The following is a 21,725-nucleotide window of genomic DNA, read 5'->3' on the forward strand; positions in this document are numbered from 1 at the left end:
ATCTCTGTTTTGCTTTTTATCTTTGCAGGGGTTGTTGCATGCTTAATTTTATGATTAAAATCTTTGTTGATTAAAAAAATCAATTTGCGCAAAAGAATTCTTCCGAATGTTCCTTGCTAAAGAAATTTTATCATTATCTTTGCTTGAATTTCTTAAGGCTTAAGCCGAACTAACTAACCATTTCTATTTCCAAACAATTTTATTTTTTTTTTTAATATTTTTTTACAAAGAAAATAAGAGCACTAGTGACAAAAAAAAAAATGCTTTTGAGCTATTATGCGCATACTGTATGCTTAAATATTTGAAAAACTTTTAATACAACCCTTTCTGTTACATGAAATTTTACTTAAAAAGTTTCTTGGTCTTGTGCTGCTGTAGATCTTTATACACATTTTGCTTTCAATTAATTTTTACGTTGCCTACACTACAGTTCAAACATATATAAAATAGATGTGTATACATAATGTATTAGGGACGCATAGTGTTGTTTCGATACGAGTAACGACATGTACATAACGGTGGCCCTTTGTTGTATGGATAAAAATAAGTGTTTGGATTTTCGATCTCACCCCCTGGAAAAATTAAAAATAGCGCAAAACCGAATATATACAATTTCCTTTGCCAATCTATACAGTTTTGGAGGTTGCGCAAGGAACTTCAAGTCCTGAAAAAAAGAAAGATATTTAAACATTTCAAGTGTTCATATTCCATATTCCTAGGAACGTTTACTTCTTTTCAAAGACATTTTTATGTCTTTAATTTTTTGCTCTTTTAAAATGACTACAATCTTAGAAATCGATCCATTAACAACAGAGCATCAGGCTAAAATATAGTAATAGATCGTGAATCGGAACAACTTAAAAAATAAGAGCCACCCTAATGTACATATTCGACCACTTTGCTCGAGTACCGAGTATTTTTCGTAGTCGATTACCTCGTACACGTACTTTCTTAGGTATCGATTACTTAAGCCCAATAACGCCTTCTGCAATTTTGTTAATTTTGTTCTGACAATTACTTCCGAATAGTATTTCAAGATCTTTTACATTTGGAAATTTTAAGCTATAAAATTTTCCCAAAAATAATAGTGCTTCCGAAAAAACCAGCTACTAACCATACATTTCCAATACATTTCGAAATTTAGAAGTTGAATGACGTTATCATTTAATTAAGTTTTCCGATCTATTATTAACTTTTGTTGCATAAAGTTGGTAGCTTTTACCGCCTCGGCGATGATAAGCAAAAAAGCTTACTTTAAAAACCTCTAAATTTTTTTTAACTAAGCCCTTGTACTGACTTCGGTTGTACATCTGATTTTAAACAATTTCCACCGAAATCGGAATAGGAAAGCTAAATCGATGTAAATATTCGGCATATCGGAATCTTAATCTAACCCTTGTTACATCTCTAGGATATACTATACATTAGGGTGATCCAGTTTTTGGAACTTTTTGTTAAGCAGACTCATCAAATATTGGATTTTAATATAAATTTATGTTTGATATTAAGGGATCATATGAAACATATTATATATTGCACATCTAGATCAATAGAGAGCTAACTCAAAAATCTAAACTTTAGAAGTTATGGGTACCTCCGAGCTCCCCAATTCAATACCTACCGAACGGTATACTTGATTTATTAATAACTCCACTAATCAGCGAGAAGAAAATTTGGTAAAAAATAAAAATTACATTGGCGTATGTGGGAAAGGCAGTGCGTTTTTTGGGTTTTCTGAACATTGCTAATTTTTGAGCTGGTCGCTGTTTTGATCTAGGTGTACGATATGCAATTTGGAGAAAATTAGAAACGTTGTCCCAAAGCAAAGAGCTATTAGTACTCTAAACTAATATGTCCGTTTAGCCACTGAAAGCTATTTAAAAATGTATGTAAGTGCTACGTTTTGGTGCGACTAAACCTTTTTCAATTTTAGTTCAGAAAGTTACAATTGAAGTTCAGAAAATTACAATTGATGTTCAGAATTTTCAATTGAAGTTCAGAAAATGAAAATTGAAATTCAGAAAGTTACAATTGTAGTTCGGAAATTTCAATTAAACTTCAATTATAATTTTCTGAGCTTCAATCGTAATTTTCTGAACTTCATTTGAAATTTCCTGAGCTACAAATAGAAATTCTGTACTGCAATTTTAATTTTCTGAACATCAATTGTAATTTTCTGAACTTAAATTGAAAAATCTGAACTTCAATTGTAACTTTCTGAACTAAAATTGAAAATAGTGTAGTATGGAAATGGGTCGTTTTGATACAAATCTTTACATAGATAAAAAAACAAAATAGTTTAAAAAATCATAATAGTATGATAACATCATAACAAAGTCAGTGGCATATAATGGTGTTTTCTTTTCTGGAAAAAATGTTTACTCTCATGTTGCAATCTTAAAATTGAAGTGGCTGAATTTGTAGGCAATTGGTCCCCTTTTGTTGTTCTATAAGAAATATTTTGTGAAAGGAACACACTAACTTACAAAAGAGCTTAGAAAACCCAAATCGGCGATATTAGCTGTGTTTTTTTTACATGTATATACATATGCACTTAAACTTTATATGGACTGGTAAGTGCATATACTTATGAAATTTTTGCGCATAAAATTAGTACTTATAGTTGTACACTATTACCTAAAAGGTTTGTATCTCCACTATGTTTAAATGTCGATGGGTGTTTTTTTTCGTAAATGTAGATACTATGTAGATAGTATACACGCAAACAAAAACACGGCTATTATTTTTGGAAAAGAAAACGCCGAAAGAATTAATTTGAATGAACTGAGCAATAGTACCAGCTGATGCCTCCTTATCAACGTAGTGGAGTTTTTTTTTCAAATTTTGGAAATTTTGCGTTTTAGTGTGGACCTTTACATATATATATCAGGTTGTTTCTCCGGTAGAGAGAGTTAAACCTTATGCCTAAGACTTCAGCTGATTAAAATAAGCAATATTGCATACATCTGAACTATTCACAAAGGCCTAATGTTGTTAAACGCTTGATCAAACGAAGATAGCCTTATTATATAAGTGCACAGTTTTTGCGGAAGTGTGCATGCATGTATGTATATATGTTTTACGCCCTACGTAATGCATTAGTGAGTATGAAAACTCATATATATTTGTCAGAATGCGGCACCATAAATATATGTCAACTACTGAGCCTTATAAGTCAACGTTTAAAAAAAACCTTAATCATTTATTTAAATAACTATTTACTATATTAATTCATAAATACTTTTATCTGCTAATTTATTTAAACATTATCGTAACCTTTCTTTTTTTTGTACCTTTAAAGAAATATTTCTCTTGTATTTAGTTTGCCAAGTGTAGCGTGCAAAATAGTTGGCCCTTAATTTTTCGGACAGATGTATTATATTGCGATAATATATTTTATTAATGGACATATACACATAGATAACTATATACCAAGCAAAAAAAGTGGCACAAATAGTGCTTGGCATGAGTGCAGGACCGACCCACCCGCTCAGAGCGAACAACATACAAACTGAGTTGGCGCAAAAACTGATGTAAAGGTGGTGGTGATTGTAGTGAGTGAAGCGTACGAGTGCTGTTAACTAACCCACTCAACATTGAGAGAAATTATATGTATGTAGTTAGAGTGGAAAAGAAATTAAATTAATTAACCCCAGTCTAACAGTTTCTTATACACATACTTAGCTTACAGGAAAGAGACCGATTTCAGAAATAACTTCGATAAATATTCTGCTACTAAAAAAAATACAATTAAAAAAAAATAAATAAATAATAATAGGATCCACCAATTTCATTACTTTCAACACCACAATATTGAATATTTTTTGCCACGTATGTATATATATACATTTATATATGGGGTATTCCCTCCCATTTCGACCAATTTTGAACGCGACCCCTTTAGAATTGGCTGAAAGTTTTTCTTATTTTTCTAGCTTACGAAAGACGTTTTTCAGAAGTTTTTCAAATTTTTTCATCCAACTCAAAAAAAGTTATGAATTTTAAAAAACACCGGTTTTGTTTTCAAAATGCTATAACTTTTTCAAAAATTGACCGTTTGGGATCTTTTTTTTTTAAATTTGTTTTTAAATGTACTTTACGGAAAAAATTCAAAAAAATTTTTAAAGTTTTTTTTTTTTGTAATTTTTCAGTTTTTCAATATTTTTCGAATTTCGCCCTTTTTTTCTCATAAAAAACTTCAGTCAATTCTGCAATCATCCCCACTAATCCCGGAGTGGGCCGAGAATTTTTTTTTTTTTTTTTATTTAATTGAAAAAAAAAACTAAAATTTTTTCTGTATTTTTTCCGAAAAGTACATTTAAAAACATATTTAAAAAAAAAAAAATTATCCCAAACGGAATTTATAGCATTTTGAAAAAAAACACCGTTTTCCAACTCAAAATACGTTTTAAATATTTTGAAAAAAAACGGTGATTTTTTCAAAAAGCTGTAACTCTTTCAAACATTGACCGTTTGGGATCATTTTTTTTTTTTTAAATATGTTTTTAAATGTACTTTTCGGGGAAAATACAAAAAAATTTTAGTTTTTTTTCAAATAAAAAAAAAAAAAAATTCTCGGCCCACTCCGGGATTAGTGGGGATGATTGCAGAATCGATTGAAGTTTTTTATGAGAAAAAAAGGGCGAAATTCGAAAAGTATCGAAAAACTGAAAAATTACAAAAAAAAAACTTTAAACATTTTTTTGAATTTTTTCCGAAAAGTACATTTAAAACTAAATTTAAAAAAAAAGATCCCAAACGGTCAATTTTTGAAAAAGTTATAGCATTTTGAAAACAAAAACGGTGTTTTTTTAAAAATTCATAACTTTTTTTGAGTTGGATGAAAAAATTTAAAAAACTTCTGAAAAACGTCTTTCGTAAGCTAGAAAAAGAAGAAAAACTTTCAGCCAATTCTAAAGGGGTCGGGTTCAAAATTGGTCGAAATGGGATGGAATACCCCATATATACATGTTTACAAATTCAAATAAAACCAAATTTCCGCAAAAGAGTGAGCTTTACTGATAACAAAAGCAGGAGAGCGAATTTGAGTGACTATGAGATTTTTGAAGTTACACGGTTCAGTGTAATTAGAGCAGCAAAAAGCTAAAACATTCATTATTGAAATGCTGCAGTCACTAGCGACTAACGCAACACAGAGAAGAAGCATGAAATCGGAGACAAATATAAATGAAAATTGGTGACATACCCTCTAGGGAAAAGGCGTACAGTTCTCTGCTGGAATTTATATTGTCACATGCTTCGTTATTAATTAAAACAAGTAAGGACAGGACTGTCTTCGGCTGTGCCGAAGACTTCATACCTTTCATGAATGGGGCTGAGCAATTATCTTATCCCGTTCGTAATCTCCAAATAATCGGATGTATAAGATAAGAAATATATAGTGAACAGATGTACATACCTAAACGATTTTTAAGATAAACATAAAATAAAAAATGGCAAAAACCCCCTTATCTGAACGATCGGTTGTATTGGATATATATTATATATAGCTCCGATAGAAATGATTTTTTCACGAAATCTTCCATGATATATTAGAATAAATATCACCAAATTTAACGTTTTTATATTGGAAATTAAGGGAGAAATGGCTAAAAATCTTTCTATCTGAACGATCGGTTGTATGGGATATATACTATATATAGCTCCGATCAAAGTGATTTTTTCAGGATGTCTTCTATGATATATTAAAATATACATATATCACCGAGTTTCACGTTTATACTTTCTAAATTGCAGCAGGAATGACCAAAATCGTCTTATCTGAACGATCGGTTGTATGGGAGATATATGTTATAGTGGTCCGATCATACCAGATCCGACAAATGTCTAATATAATACAAAAATACATCCTTGTGCCAAATTTCATAGAGATATCTCAAAATATGAGTTTGCGTTCAAAGAGACAGACGGACGGACAGACGGACATGGCTAAATTAACTAAGTTCGTCGCCCTGATCAATTCGGTGTACTTAATGGTGAGTCTATATTCTATATTTCTCAACGTTACAAACATCGGACCAAAGTTAATATACCATTTCATGTTCATGAAAGGAATAAAAGTAAAACAGAACAGGCTTCCTTTTCACTGTTTATGGAAAGTTTGCGCAAATAATAGGGTAGCTCAGGATTTTGTGCAATGGTCTAGCATCATTTCATTTACACACCGATGTAGCCTTTTTGAACAATACACTAACAAAATATACGACTATGCATTTGCTACGTCATTGCAAATACGCAACACAAAATCCGAAGTATTTTTTCCAACACTGAATAGGAAATCAACTTCCAATATCAAATAAAATATTAAAAACGAAAATTCAAAATAAAAAATTTGTTCACGATCCGTAGCTTATACTTGCTATAGCAACGTTACCAATATCAAATGCACAAAACTCTGAACTGCCTTTTTGATTCAATGCTATTGTAAAGTGGTTGGCAAACTAAATTAAATTGCTTTAATATATTTTATGCTTGGCATTCCTAGAGGGTTCGTGCATATCTACGAGTATAAGCAAAATTCATATGCTAGTCATTCTTATTGTTATCGTCCCTCTAGCGAGCATATCAAAGCTACAGAAATTGTAGCGTAAACGCAAACTACGAAATACTAACCGTAAACGTACCCAATCCTTATCCTAACATATAGTCAATATCTATGCTAAGCCAAATAAGAAAAGAATTAACTTCAATATGATATATATTTTGTACTGAACAAGTTTTTTTTGCTGGTTTTTTGACCAAGGACCAAACCCAAAAAGCGTGCGAGGCGGAGTTCACTTGCCCCGAAACCCAATTCATCCGTTGCTTGTTACTGATTGTGATTTTCCTCAGACAAATTGGTTCGTTCTATATGCCTGCGTATTTTGACACTTCCCTCACTGTTTAAGATATTTTCCTTATATAAAATAAAGCAGAGCTCTCATAAATGAGACTTCCGTTCCGGACCGAAACCCCTGCGTCCCTAATTGAAGTGGACCCTCATATTTACGCGTGTACGCTCAGTGGCCAGAGCCCTTCTTTGTGAAAGTTATCCTTAACATTTATTTCCAAGATCAATTTAGTAGGCTCTTAGTTTTCTTTTTGTTGTGGTCGGCCCATCTTGGTTTGTGAATTTAACAAATGTCTCAAAAAGCAATTCCTCTTGTACTTGCTATGAACTACCGCCGTTTATCTCTATACTATTTCCGCTAGAAAGATGCTACCCGAGACGGGCGGACAGTGCGACCATTAATTGCTCTGACAGCACCACTACTCATACACCGCAGTCCCGTTTTGAGTTCGTCTCTGTGGTGTGGGACTATCTTCTCTTTACAAACTCGTATCGCCATCTAGTATATCCTGGAGCGAAAGCGCATCTCAAAGTTCTTCTCAAATTCTAGCGAAGTAGCGTTTTGAGGACCAAAATGGTTCAACGCCATATCCATTCGTCAGTACCTTAATGGCGCTATTGTCCTGAAAGTAACGGATCAACATCCGCAAAAGACCATCAGCATCTACAAAACTCCTCAAAACTAACGGCACTCTCCTTATCGCTACAACCAACCGAAGAAGAAGTTATTTTTTGCCTGGTTTAACATTGAGCCCACTTTTACCAGTCCAGGCCTGCAGCCTTCGAAGAGCCCGTTCTTGGATTTCGCTTAACCGGGAGGAAAGGTCCTGACACTGCTATAACTACTGAAATTGCGTACTACCTTTACACCATTCCTATTGAGCTTGAGTAGTATATCGTAATATAAGACTTAAGCGGTTATTCCAAAACAACGCCAAAATAAACCCGAAGAAATTATGCAAAATGTTTGAATTCCTCCATAAAAATAGATTTTTTGAATGAGAAATGAATATATAACTAATATGCACGTGCTTCGAAGATAAATATGGGAGACAATATAATAATTCTATCCTAGGTTTAGTTGAATGAGAAGACCTCATTTTGTTATAAGTAGCCTACCTGATCGTCATTTTAAATTAATCGAAGAAGAAATGTCCCTATACCGAACAAAATGACTCGACTTGATGAGCTCATCGTCGCTATTCAATTATACATCCACATCAGTTTACTTATGTAATAATTCTCTACTCACCTGAATGCCATGCGTGCCACCCTGTTGGCTAATGTGCAGTTGTTGCGTTTGTTTCATTTGCAATGTTGTTGTTGTCGACTGCTGTTGCTGCTGATGCATATTAGGGCCAGATTGAGAGCCGCTGCTATTACCAGGACCTGAATTAACACCAGCACCTGCTGTATTTTGATTGCCTTGTCCTGTGGGGCCACCCACATTTGGTCCGCCGCTACCCATGCCACCAGGGCCGCCATTGTTAACATTTGGTTGTGGTCCACTTTGTGACCCACCACGCTGTTGCGCATTGGCTTGTTGTTGCTGCTGCGACATTTGTTGTGGTGTCATATTAGGTGGAACGCCATTACCGCCACCACCACCGCCGCCCATACCACCAACACCAACATTACCTGGTCCAGCTGTCGGACGATTGGGTCCTTGCATAAACGATTGTCCAGCAGGACTTTGATTTCCTTGCGATCCCATAGGTGAGTTATATGGCGAATATTGTTGTTGTGGATTGGGTTGCTGTTGTTGCGTTTGAGGCTGACCAGGTTTGGGAAAACCGCCAGGACCACTACTTGGTCCCATTTTCGGACCATTAGGACCGTGCGAATGTTGTGCTGCTTGTGGATGTGGTTGTCCGTGTGTTTGTTGCGTGTGTGGATGCTGTTGCGGATGTTGTTGTTGTTGCTGTTGATGCATTTGTGCCTGTTGTTGCAAACGCTTGAGATCGAAGTCGTTTTGTGAAGAATAGAAGAGTTCTTGTTTAATATCAAGGAACGACTGTTGCATGCCAACACCAGCACCACCCATGGGACCGTTACCGGGTCCTTTTTGCTGAAATTGTGGCGGTATATGTTGCTGCTGTTGCGGGCCATTCGGTCCCATTCCAAAATCATTACCAAAGCTACTGTAATCACTGTAGCGTCCATTGGGACCACCGCCACCCATTAATTGACCCTGCTGTGACTGATGCATTGGGGGACGCGGAAAACCACCCATGCCACCCATGGCGCTCTTGTGCTGATGCTGTTCTGCCATTTGTTTAAGTGTTTGTGCGGCCAGCGAGTTCATCGGTCCATTATCGGGACCATTAAGGAATTGCCTCATTTTATTCATGGTTTGTTGATCGGCATGTGGCGGCCCACCCATAGGACCACCCATGCCGCCACTATTGCTGCCACCGTTCGGTCCATTATTTGGGCCGCCAATGTTCATGCCACCACCGCCGCCGCCGCCAAACGCGGCATTAAAATCTGCCATTGCGTTCTCCGATTTCACATTGAGACTATTTATTAGGTCTTGCGCATTTGGTGGCTCCACCTTAATACCATCTTCGGTTTTAATATCTAACAAAGGCTTCTCGTCGAAGCTAAACAAATCTGGATTGAAATCTTGTAAGTCGTTGATAATGTCATCGCCCATTAGATCGGGGAAGCCGGGGAAATTTCCATGCGGACCGCCCTCTTTTTCCAATCCAGCCAAATCAGGAAAGTCCTGATCTGGTTCACGTTTACATTCTACTAAATTAGCCAAACCGCCAAGTCCACCACCAAGGCCACCACCAACGCCAACTTTTTGTTGTTGCTGCGCCGTATTCGAATTATTGTGTCCACCCATTAGGTTGCTGCCAACTCCACCGGGACCACCATTACCACCCATATGCGAGCCACCCATGCCATTACCTCCATTAGCACCGTTACCCTGTCCAGCATTCCCACGCCCATTGTTTGGTATGCCTCCACCACCACCACCTCCTCCGCCGCCACCACCGTTTCCGCCTTGAGGATCGTTTGGTCCACCTGTACCGCTGCCACCGGGACCACTACCCGTTGTATTACAACCACTGCCGCCGGCACCGTTGCCACCGCCTCCTACGTCGGGCTCACTTTTCACTGAGGTATTTGTGAGCGCCTTCACTGTGACATTCGTGCTTATTTGCTGTGGCTGCGAGTTCGCCGCTGAGGTCGTAAACTCTAATTTTTGCACAATATGCACGGAGAACTTTGTTAAATTTTCAGAGCTGTTGTTGTTATTATTGTTGTTATTGTTGTTATTATTGGTATTGTTATTGTTATTTGGCAGTTTATGTGGCGGTTCGAAACTCTCAGCTCCATTGTCAACGTCGTCCGCTGGTCGTTTTAGGAATTTTTGTTGCTGTAATGAAATAAATGAAAAATGAGGAAGAGAATTAAGAAAGTGATCAAAGACAAATCAATGATTGCAGATGTAATAAAAAAATAAGCTAAGGCTAAGTTTAGATGCATAGTATCAGTTAGTTCTTGGAATGTACTTCCTAAAATTTTGACAGGCCTGTTGATCAAATTTTCTATGTTTATTGTTAGTGTAAACTTGTTAACATATGTCTGTTAAAGTACAGTTAAGTTAAAGCATTACCCAAATATTCATTAAAGTGATTGATTTATTTCTCTCCGCAGCAAAGCAACACAGCAATGAAAGGCATCCGAGAGTTCAGTGTGAACTCCGTCATCCAGCATCAAAACGCTGCTATCTTTGTCGTTAATTTTGTTTTTTTTTTTTGTTTTTGCTTTATGAAGCTTATTTGATTGAAACGTTTCACGCTTATTATATCGTCAAAATGAAGTTTTATTTAGTCTTAATTGGCACAGTTTTACAGTTGATTAGAAAACTTTTTTTAAGTTCACTTTGCGAATATTTTACACAATATCTATGTATGTATTTGTAAGGACATGAATTTATGATTAACAATAATAAAATAGCACGAATTCAACTTTAATTAATAAACTAGGGTTATACAATTTGCCAAATAAGTAGATATGTGTCTGTGGAAAAAAACACTCATGGTTTAGTGGTTATCCCTGCCTACAGAGCAACTCATTTTGGTAACTTCTTCACCATAGTCTCTTGTAAATTGTTCAATGATCTGCCTGCTAATATACGACTCATTAGAAATTTGGAAATATTCTTACGAAACATAAAATCCTATCTTATCGAGTTTTCGCATAATGATATCAAAAATTTGCTGGACCCTGTTACTTAATTTGTCCCTTAATTTAAAATAATTTTTATTTCGCCATATATGTACATACATACTCATTTTAATTGCTTTTTAAGTGCCATGTAACCCCACACATTAGATTTAATAATTTATGTAGCTACAGCATTCAGTACTATCATATCATATTTTACAGAATGCTTTACCTTTTTTCTTATATTTCAATCTAAATGATGTTAACTTAAGTTACTATGTTACGATGGAAGAAAAAATGAATAAACCATAACCATAACCATAACTATAAGATGCACCTCATAATCTAGACTTTCGGAATCCTGACAAAGCAAAATCCCAAACAAATCTAGAACCGGGCAGGCCGAAATTTTCGTTAATAATGCAACATATCCAGAAAGATGAAAATAATGTTTATAAATTGCCAGGATTTTTTTTTCGGTATTGTAACGAATTTACTACAAATCCTCTTATTTGCAATCTTCTGCTAAGTTCGTATCACTAAACTGTTGAATAAATAACTCCAATATTGAAAAATGACTTTTATTAAAGTACTTCACAATAAAACTTATACTTTGCAACTTGTTTAATAACCAAACTGACTGATAGATAGCTTAAATGAAACTGAGCTATTGCCCGACAGATAGCGTGCTTAACTGAAAACTGCCCATAGCGCCTCTATCGCTGACGCTTTTATACTCTGTGATTTCCTCGTGGCATATTCTAGGCGCTTCCAGAATTTACTTAGTTAGTTATAAATTTCTCAGCTACAACTACATATGTATAATTTTTATAGCTTCTCTTATACCCCATGCGCTTGTATGTGTGAGCGACACTTCCACAATCACAATTGCATACCTTCAGGAGCATTTCAGATAAGATATCTGCTTGTGCTTGTGCGTTGCTCTCAGCTGCGTGTACCTACATATGTGTAGACATAATGATTGATTCGTTTATGTAGTTACATAATGATTGATATATGGATGTGCATGCAAGGCGCTGCTTAGCATCGGCTAAGAGATGGCAGCACCCCTTAGTTTTGCTAATATTCGTAACAGTATTTTGTCTTGTTATAATAGCTTAAGTCCCATAAGCAAAACCTTATTTAAACATTTTTAATAAGTTTCGAGGCGTATAAATTGCTCGTTTTAAGAAACTCTGTTTCTGTCTCAAGCACGGCTCCATTGTAATAGTTATTTTTGTTTTTTTGAGTTGAAAGTCCTGTTTAAAACATTGTCCTCAATAAAAAAATCTTTGACGTCTCAGGAGCCCTTAAAATAATATAATAATAAACCATGCATTCTTTTCATATTTCAAACTTTTTTTGAAGCACACAAAATTATATATCTACTGAAACTTTTTTAAATTGAAGTCGTCAAAGTGAAGTCTAAATATTGACGAATAATTAAAATAAAACAAATTAAATTAAAAATTAAAAGTGTTTTATCTAATCCGGCGTTGAGCTCAAAAATATAAAATAACATTGAAAAAAAAAAAAAATGGTCCCCTTAACGAATAAATTTTGAATTAAAATTTTTCTCAGTGCTACAATATTTTTGAAAAATTTTGTGATGTCAATTTGTTAGTATAAATTTGAATATCATACCAAAGTGCCTTGGCTTCATATGGAAGTGCTTTTTCTTTGCACATTCAAATCAAATTCAGGCATTTTCATATGAATGGAATTTATATGTCAGGGCTTATCGGAGTGCTATGGAAATTTTTTTTTATATTCAAAGTGTGAATTTGTATCAGTGTCTATTCTTCAGTGCAAAACAAAAGCAAAAATGCTATAAGTGTATAGGGATTGAGCAGTTCTGGCCTTAATACTGACCTTTTGTTATTTTAGGGCCGTTTTCACGATCTCTAGTTAAGTTAGAGTTTATCTGATGGATAAAAATGCGTCAGATATCTTCATTTGACATTTTCGTTTTCACCAACGCAGGACGACCAACTTCCAGTTAAATCGACAATTGTGAATAGTTTGTGGAACAAATTGCAAAAATCTATTGTAAATTCACGAAAACCAACAAAGCAGCTGAATTTTGTTTACACTTTTGCCATGCACTTAATTCACAGTCGATGTTTCAGTTAGCATGGAGAAAACGAGATTTTCGATAACTTATGGATAAGTGACTAACTGAAGATGCTAAAAGCGACTTTAAGTCAGGTAATATCAATTAAATCCAGGCCAATAACTTTTTGTCAAAGAAAAGGCTCGGTCGTATTGTTAAACCTGTATAAATAAATTTAATGCCCATTGGCTTTATAATGTATAGTTTATTTGGCAAGTATTCGGTGTTTAAAAACAAGAACTGTAATGGGGTTTAGAAGAAATTACTCGTTCAAACACGGGATCCGAGTTTATAAAAATAACGTGGTTCAGAAAGATTTCTGGTTCTAATAAAATAACAGATTCCAAACAAAGAAACGGTAACAAAAATAACTGGATACAAAAAAGTAACTGGTTCCAAGAAAGCGACTGCACCCAAGAAGTTATCGATCCAAAAAAAAATAACCTGTTCGAAACAAAGAACCAAAAAAGTAATCGCTTCCGAAAAAGTAACCGATTCCAAAAAATTACCTGTTCCAAGAAAACCCGTTCCAAAGAAATAGCATGTTTCGAAAAAGTAACCGGTTCAGTAAAAATAACGTATTTCCAAAAAGATTAACTGGTTCTAAAAAAGCAACTGTTTCAAATAAAGTAAACGGTTGCAAGAAAATAACCTGTTTCAAACAAACTGGTAAAAAATTTATCCCTTGCATGAAAGTAACCGGTTCTGAAAAAGTAATCCAATCCAAGAAAGTATCCGGTTTTAAACAAAGTAACTGGTTTTAAAAAAATGTATGCTTTGCAAGAAAGGAACCGGTTCAACCGGATCTAAAAAAAATAAACGGTTCCAAAAAAGTGACCTGTTCTAAAATAATGTAATTAGTTCAGTAACGGTAGGTTTGGTTACATTAGAGTGGCACTTTCAGATAAAGGCTGTCATATGTCTTGCCTCGTTGCTCGTTAATCAATGACGAAACCACCACCACTAAGATGGTAATACTTTTACCAACAAAGTCACAGTTCTGGGTTAGATACGGAACAGTCTTGATCAGGTACCAGCTCTATCATGAAAACAAATTAATTTGTGGACATTGCAGGCGACTTACGATCGATGTGAAAGAAAATGCGAAGCGGATGCTGTTAATTTTTAAAAAAAAATTACAGAATAAAGCCCCAGGTATACCTTACCGTTCTACACTCTAATTCCCTACCAACTACTTCTATCGCTTAAATGCGCGTTCTAAAAAATGGATGCAAATAAAAAACAAGTAAGGACGGGACTGTCTTCGGCATACCTTTCATGAATGAGGCTGAACAATAATCTTATCCCGTTCGTAATCTCCAAATAATAGGATGTGTAAGATAAGAATTATATAGTGAACAGATGTAGATACCTAAACGATTTTTAAGATAAATATAAAATAAAAAATGGCAAAAAACCCACTTATCTGAACGATCGGTTGTATGGGATATATAATATATATAGCTCCGATCGAAACGATTTTTTCATGAAATCTTCTGAGATATATTAGAATAAATATCACCACGTTTAACGTTTTTATATTGGCAATTAAGGGAGAAATTGCCAAAAATCTTTCTATCTGAACGATCAGTTGTATGGGATATAACTATATATAGCTCCGATCAAAGTGATTTTTCAGGATATCTTCTATGATATATTAGAATATATATCACCGAGTTTCACGTTTATACTTTCTAAATTGCGGCAGGAATGACCAAAATCGTCTTATCTGAACGATCGGTTGTATGGGAGATGTATGTTATAGTGGTCCGATCCTACCGGATCCGACAAATTTCTAATATAATAAAAAAATACATCTTTGTGCCAAATTTCATTGAGATATCTCAAAATTTGAGGGACTAGTTTGCGTTCAAACAGAGACGGACGGACAGACGGACATGGCTATATCAACTCAGTTCGTCGCCCTGATCAATTCGGTATATTTAATGGTGAGTCTATCTTCTATATTTCTCAACGTTACAAACATCGGACCAAAGTTAATATACCATTTCATGTTCATGAAAGGTATAAAAAATAGAAAGCATAAAATAAATGTAGTAGCATTAGAAATTATAACATTATTTATGTGATGCGAAGAAAATTGCAGTGAAAGTCAAGAAAGTGCTAGTAAGGGAGGATATGCAAAATTGTATAGAATAAGTGAGAAATGAACGAGCGTACGTGACACAAATAAAACAATTTTGCAACATTTGGAGCATAATATTTGAAACTTATGCTAAATATAACTGCAAAAGACTGTTAACCTGTTATCATATGCACACATGTATGTAGATATGTATGTATGTAAGTATGTATAAAAATATAAGTACTACTTATTTGTAGCCACAAATTCATAAAGCTCTTATTAAAGCGCTCGCAAGTCAGTTGTACTCAATCAAATGCGATATAAATGTGTACACACATGCATATTTTATTTATTATACAAAAACATAAGTATTGTTTTATATGAAGTTAGTTGTGTATGCATGTACATTAGAGTGTTCGTAATTTGGATGCCTTCCGACCGTTTCGTCATGGTTTTTCAAACTCTCAGAATTATTTCCGTAATATTTTCAGGATTCTTGAAATTATTTCGGGATTATTTTGGAATCACTTCGGATCCATTCCGAACCGTTCTGGGATTATTTTCAAGAAATGGTTCAGAATCATTTCGGGTTCATTCCGGGACAAATTTGAGATCATTCGGGAATTTTGGGGTTAGGATTATCCTCGGCACCATTTCAGGATAATTCTAAGATTCTCTTTAGTAATTACTTTGAGTTCATCTTAGGACAATTTCGCGATCATTTTGGAGCTGCTTTTATGATCATTTCGGAGTTACTTTGGAATAATTTTAGCTGCATTCCGGGAACATGTCAATATTATTCCTGGATTGTTTTCTTTGTCATTAATGAGTTATTACTTCTGGACGATTTTGGGAGAATTTCGGGATCATTCCAGAACTACTTAAGAATCATTTCGGGTGCATTCCGCGACTATTTCGAGATAGTTTTGGTTTTATTTTTGGGACTATTTTAGAATCATTTCACGGTACCACTTCGAGATAATGGTATAGAAGAAGAGTGGGGGGGGGGGGTCACTGCTCACTTTTCCAAAATTGCTAAGACCATAGCTCTGACCTACTTCTATAAAATTATTAAAAATTTACTGTTTCCAGGGAGACGTGGGCCGTTTTTAGTACTGGCGTGAATTTGAAAAATAATTAAGAAGTTACGGTAGCCAGTAGGCCAGGGACCCTTTTTTCCAAAAACTATAGTTAGTGGATATTTGCCGGCTATTGGTTGTCTGTGTGCTTAGTTTCATCCAAATCTCTGCGTAAAAAACAAGTTGGAAAATAAGTGACATCGTAATGTACATAACTATATATGTATAATTATAAATTTCAAGCTATACGAACAATGTATAAATTCTCATCTCTGAAATCTTTAAATGCAACGCTTAAAAGCTTACGAGCAATAAAAATCCATAAAAAATTTTATATTCTCTTTCTTTGCTGTACCATTTCTTCGTTTCTTTTCGTACTTTTGCGATTTGCTTTTATTTTAATATTTACTACAATTTTAGTTTTGCTCAGTTTTCTTTTTAATTCTGTTTGCTGGCCAATGCGATTGGCGTATGCCAAACTGAAATCGAACGATTTTGCACAAAATGACTGATTAATTGACCAAATGGCTCACCACCTATCTACATACTTACATACATACATATTTACATGCACCTTTACATTTGTATCTTACATTCCGGGAAACCATAAAATACATATGAAGCATTCATTACCAACCCACCTCAAGCAATACTCATTTGGACTGTAGCTAATTGGATCTCGAAGAAGCGTAACTTTTAGAGTAAATACAAAATAGAAATCAAAATATAATTTGATATCAAAACATTGTCGTAGACGTCATTTTAGCGTTATTGAGTTAAGATCTTACGGTTGGTGTTATCAATTCATTTATGTTTCGCATAATCTTCGAGTAATTAAATATGATTTCGTTTTATACCTATTTGCATAGGTCTAAAGTGCATATAGATTTCCGATCTCCAATCATGTTTTCGGAAATCATCATATGTGACCCGGCCTATGTAAAGGTGGCTTATGACTCAAAAAAGAAATTGCGAGAAACAGCTGTTAAAGATAAACAATGCATTTCTTCAGTTTCTTAGTAATTTTCTTTTTTTTTTAGTCATAAGCCACCTTTTCATAGGCCAGGTCACATATCATGAAAAGTGATATACAACAAGTAAGGAAGGTTAAGTTCGGGTGTAACCGAACATTACATACTCAGTTGAGAGCTATGGTGACAACATAAGGGAAAATAACCATGTAGGAAAATGAACCGAGGGAAACCCTGGAATGTGTTTGTATGACATGTGTATCAAATTAAAGGCATTAAAGAGTATTTTATGAGGGAGTGGGCCATAGTTCTATAGGTGGACGCCATTTAGGGATATAGCCATAAAGGTGGATCAGGGTTGACTCTAGAATGCGTTTGTACGATATGGGTATCAAATGAAAGGTATTAATGAGTATTTTAAAAGGGCGTGGACCTAAGTTCTATAGATGGACGCCTTTTCGAGATATCGCCGTAAAGATGGACCAGGGGTGACCCTAGAATTTGTTTGTACAATATGGGTATCAAAAGAAAGGTATTAATGAGTATTTTAAAAGGGAGTGATGCTTAGTTCCACAGGTGGACGCCGTTTCGAGATATCGCCATAAAGGTGGACCAGGTGTGACCCTAGAATTTGTTTGTACGATATGGGTACCAAATTAAAGGTATTAATGAGGGTTTTAAAGGGGAGTGGTGGTAGTTGTATAGGTGGTCGCCTTTTCGAGATATCGCCATAAAGGTGGACCAGGGGTGACTCTAGAATGCGTTTGTACGATATGGGTATCAAATGAAAGGTGTTAATGAGTATTTTAAAAGGGAGTGATGCTTAATTCCACATGTGGACGCCGTTTCGAAATATCGCCATAAAGGTGGACCAGGGGTGACTCTAGAATGTGTTTATACGATATGGGTATCAAATTAAAGGTATTAATGAGAGTTTTAAAAGGGAGTGGTGGTAGTTATATATGTGAAGGCGTTTTCCAGATATCGACCAAAATGTAGACCAGGGTGACCCAGAACATCATCTGTTGGATACCGCTAATTTATTTATATACGTATGTAATACCTGCCAAGTTTTTAAGGGTTTTTTATTTCGCCTTGCAGAACTTTTTCATTTTCTTCTACTTAATATGGTAGGTGTAACAACCATTTTATAAAGTTTTTTCTAAAGTTATATTTCGCGTCAATAAACCAATCCAATTACCTCACCATGTTTCATCCCTTTTTTCGTATTTGGTATAGAATTATGGCATTTTTTTCATTTTTCGTAATTTTCGATATCGAAAAAGTGGGCGTGGTCATTGTCGGATTTCGTTCATTTTTCACACCAAGATAAAGTGAGTTCAAGTAAGTACGTGAACAAAGTTCATTAAAGATATGTCGATTTTTGCTCAAGTTATCGTGCTAACGGCCATGCGGAAGGACAGAGGAACGGCTGTGTATAAAAACTGGGCGTGGCATCAACCGATTTCGCCCGTTTTCACAGAAAACAGTTATCATCATAAAATCTATGCCCCTACCAAATTTCAAAAGGATTGGTTAATTTTTGTTCGACTTATGGCGTTAAAAGTATCCTAGACAAATTAAATGAAAAAGGGCGGAGCCACGCCCATTTTGAAAATTTCTTTTATTTTTGTATTTTGTTGCACCATATCATTTCTGGAGTTGAATGTTGACATAATTTACTTATATACAAAAGTGGGCGGTGCCACGCCCATTGTCCAAAATTTTACTAATTTTCTATTCTGCGTCATAAATTCAACTCATCTGCCAAGTTTCGTCGCTTTGTCTGCCTTTGGAAATGAATTATCGAACTTTTTCGGTTTTTCGAAATTTTCGATATCGAAAAAGTGGGCGTGGTTATAGTCCGATATCGTTCATTTTAAATAGCGATCTGAGATGAGTGCTCAGGAACCTACATACCAAATTTCATCAAGATACCTCAAAATTTACTCAAGTTATCGTGTTAACGGACGGACGGACGGACGGACGGACGGACATGGCTCAATTAATTTTTCGATCCTGATTATTTTGATATATGGAAGTCTATATCTATCTCGATTCCTTTATATATGTACAACCAACCGTTATCCAATCAAACTTAATATACTCTGTGAGCTCTGCTCAACTGAGTATAAAAATATTTTATTGGGACGAGGATATGTTTGGAGCTGATGTTCAGCCAATATTTTATTACAACTATACATATGTATTACTTTGTGCAATACATAAGTACATACAGCCATAAGTACATATGGACATGGGACTATTTCCAAGAATATCTTTTAGTATGTCAAGCCAGCTCTCAAAGCTTTTCATTGAAATTTCTCGTTTGATATCCCATGGCGTATACGTAATTGTGCTATTAAAACAAAAGTAGATACAGAAGCGAACAGAAAAATAGCAGTGTCAACTTTTTTTTCGAATTTCGTAAATTAAGTTCTTCTTCTGAATATTTTCAATTTGATAACTGAAAATACGCAAACCAATCTCGAGTACGTTTTCAAAAAAAACTAGAAAATTTAAGAAAGTTTATGGAAATTTTCGAACTTTTTTAGGAGTTTTCTGAATTTTTTACACTTTGTATGTAGGAAAATCGAAAACATCCTTCGGAAAACAAATTGTCAAAAGTCACAAAAAATGCGAATTTCGAGAAACCTATCAATTGTACTTTGTTAGACTAAAATTGATTTATTGATTAGTTACACAGCTGCATACTCAAATAAATTCAGAGAACTCCAAAAAAAAAGTTCGAAGTTTTCGTAAAACTTTCTCAAATATTTGAATTTTTTCAAAAAGGGATTTAAGATTGGTTTGTATAGTTTCAGTTACAAAATTAATAAAAATATATATTTTTACAATAAAGAAGATATAAAAAGAATAATTTAATAGAGGAAACTTGATAACAAATATCGCGACTGCTTTTTTTTATTCACTGCTGTACATCTATATATGAATTATACAAAGAGCGAACATGCATCTATGCAAAATTAAATACATTAGAACCTTATACTAAAATATCCAAGTAGAAGCAAGTTAAGCCCTGTAAACTACATACATATTTATAATTACAATGAGTCCTTGACAAGAGCGTTTTGAGTCATATATATATCAACATATAAACAAATTAAACTGGAACCTACACAGAAAAAGTTGAAAGGTTAACATAAATTGAGGAAAAGCTAAATATACAGAATTCATGTTAAAAGAGCAAACTTCCATCTATAAAGAAAAAATCGCACAATAGAAATTCTTAGTTTTTCTATTAGTAAGATGCGAAATTCTTGTATCCAAAATGAATTAACATATTAAAATTAAAATTCAAATTAATATTTCGTAAATACTTTTTTTTAAGGAAGTGGCTATTCATCCGGAAACATTTTTTTTATCGGCCATAATTAAATTAAATGAAAAACACAACAAAAAAAGATATAAAAAAAAACGAAAAAATTCGGAAATTTCTGTTCTGCACTTTTCGGACGAATATGTACAACCTTAAGTTTTAAATTTAATTAAAATAAACAAATGACTCGTTAATATTATCAAAAAGGTAAAAATCTTAAAGAATAGCGAATTTGATTTCTTAATTTTGTAATTAAACTCTAATTTTGCCGCATTGACATGGATTTGCGATTAATTCGTTTATAAAAAGAATTATTTCTTCAAATAACATCAACGTATGCAAGTATGTACTAAGTATCTCTGTTATGCGCTTTTTAAGGTAAACAAGCATACACGAATAACAAACTAACGTACATACTGCATACAAGGGTGGTACCAAAAAAATCAAATGAAAGTTTTTTTTTTCAGATTTTTTTAATGTCATCCCTTCATATGATAACACCGCGAACAAAGTTATTGCATATTTTATATAAGACTCGTAACCATAAAACCAATCAAGCGTCCAAACATTTCACAAAAAAATGCCTTTGGTGTTTGATAATTGCTTTGCGCTGACCATAATCTACTCCAATTCTTACATGTCGATAACTAACACGCTTTCTTACAGAGTAGTTAAAAATAGAAAACAATTCAAGCTTAACCTTATATAAGATGTTATTAAAATTAATAACACTACTGAATCGATTTGCTAGATGTATAGTCCCAGTTATAGGTTCATTCATAGCATAATTCGTTTTATGAGTTATTTCGATAAATAATCTATTATGCGGAATATATGGAATGAACAAATTAGATAATTCAGAGCAATTCGTGCTAAAGTTTATTACATTATAGGCAAGCATGAGGGAGATAAAAGTTCTTCCGTCATGCAAAGCCTGAAGACCAAGCAATCTGTGCCTGCTGGTATATGATGGGAGGCCTGACCAGTGAAGCATACGTAAAGCAATTTTTGTAAAAAAATTTTAAAATTTCTCAATTTTATAGGAGTTAGATTCATAGAAAGAATTCCATATTATTGAGCAATATTCAAGACCACTTCTGACCA

At 34.3% G+C, this 21,725-nt stretch overlaps 2 protein-coding genes across 14 annotated transcripts in view; one reads left to right on the forward strand and one right to left on the reverse strand.

Moving 5' to 3' along the window:
• Positions 1-21,725, forward strand: part of Synj (synaptojanin) — a 566,615-nt gene that overhangs the window by 359,270 nt on the left and 185,620 nt on the right. The gene's annotated exons all lie outside the window — the stretch shown is intronic.
• mam (mastermind) overlaps positions 1-21,725 on the reverse strand; it is a 366,289-nt gene that overhangs the window by 49,038 nt on the left and 295,526 nt on the right. For 6 of the 13 annotated variants that reach the window (XM_067770890.1, XM_067770889.1, XM_067770883.1 and 3 more), the window contains 2 exons: positions 10,479-10,770; positions 8,103-10,238 (listed from right to left, as the gene is read on the reverse strand). In XM_067770890.1, the coding sequence (XP_067626991.1) occupies positions 8,103-10,238; positions 10,479-10,490 (2,148 nt within the window). In that variant the 5' untranslated portion in view covers positions 10,491-10,770. The remainder of the gene's footprint in view (positions 1-8,102; positions 10,239-10,478; positions 10,771-21,725) is intronic. The other 7 variants (XR_010950490.1, XM_067770881.1, XM_067770880.1 and 4 more) reach the window with 2 other exon arrangements.

Source organism: Eurosta solidaginis, chromosome 3 (assembly GCF_040869045.1).
Source record: "Eurosta solidaginis isolate ZX-2024a chromosome 3, ASM4086904v1, whole genome shotgun sequence".
NCBI lineage: Eukaryota > Metazoa > Arthropoda > Insecta > Diptera > Tephritidae > Eurosta > Eurosta solidaginis.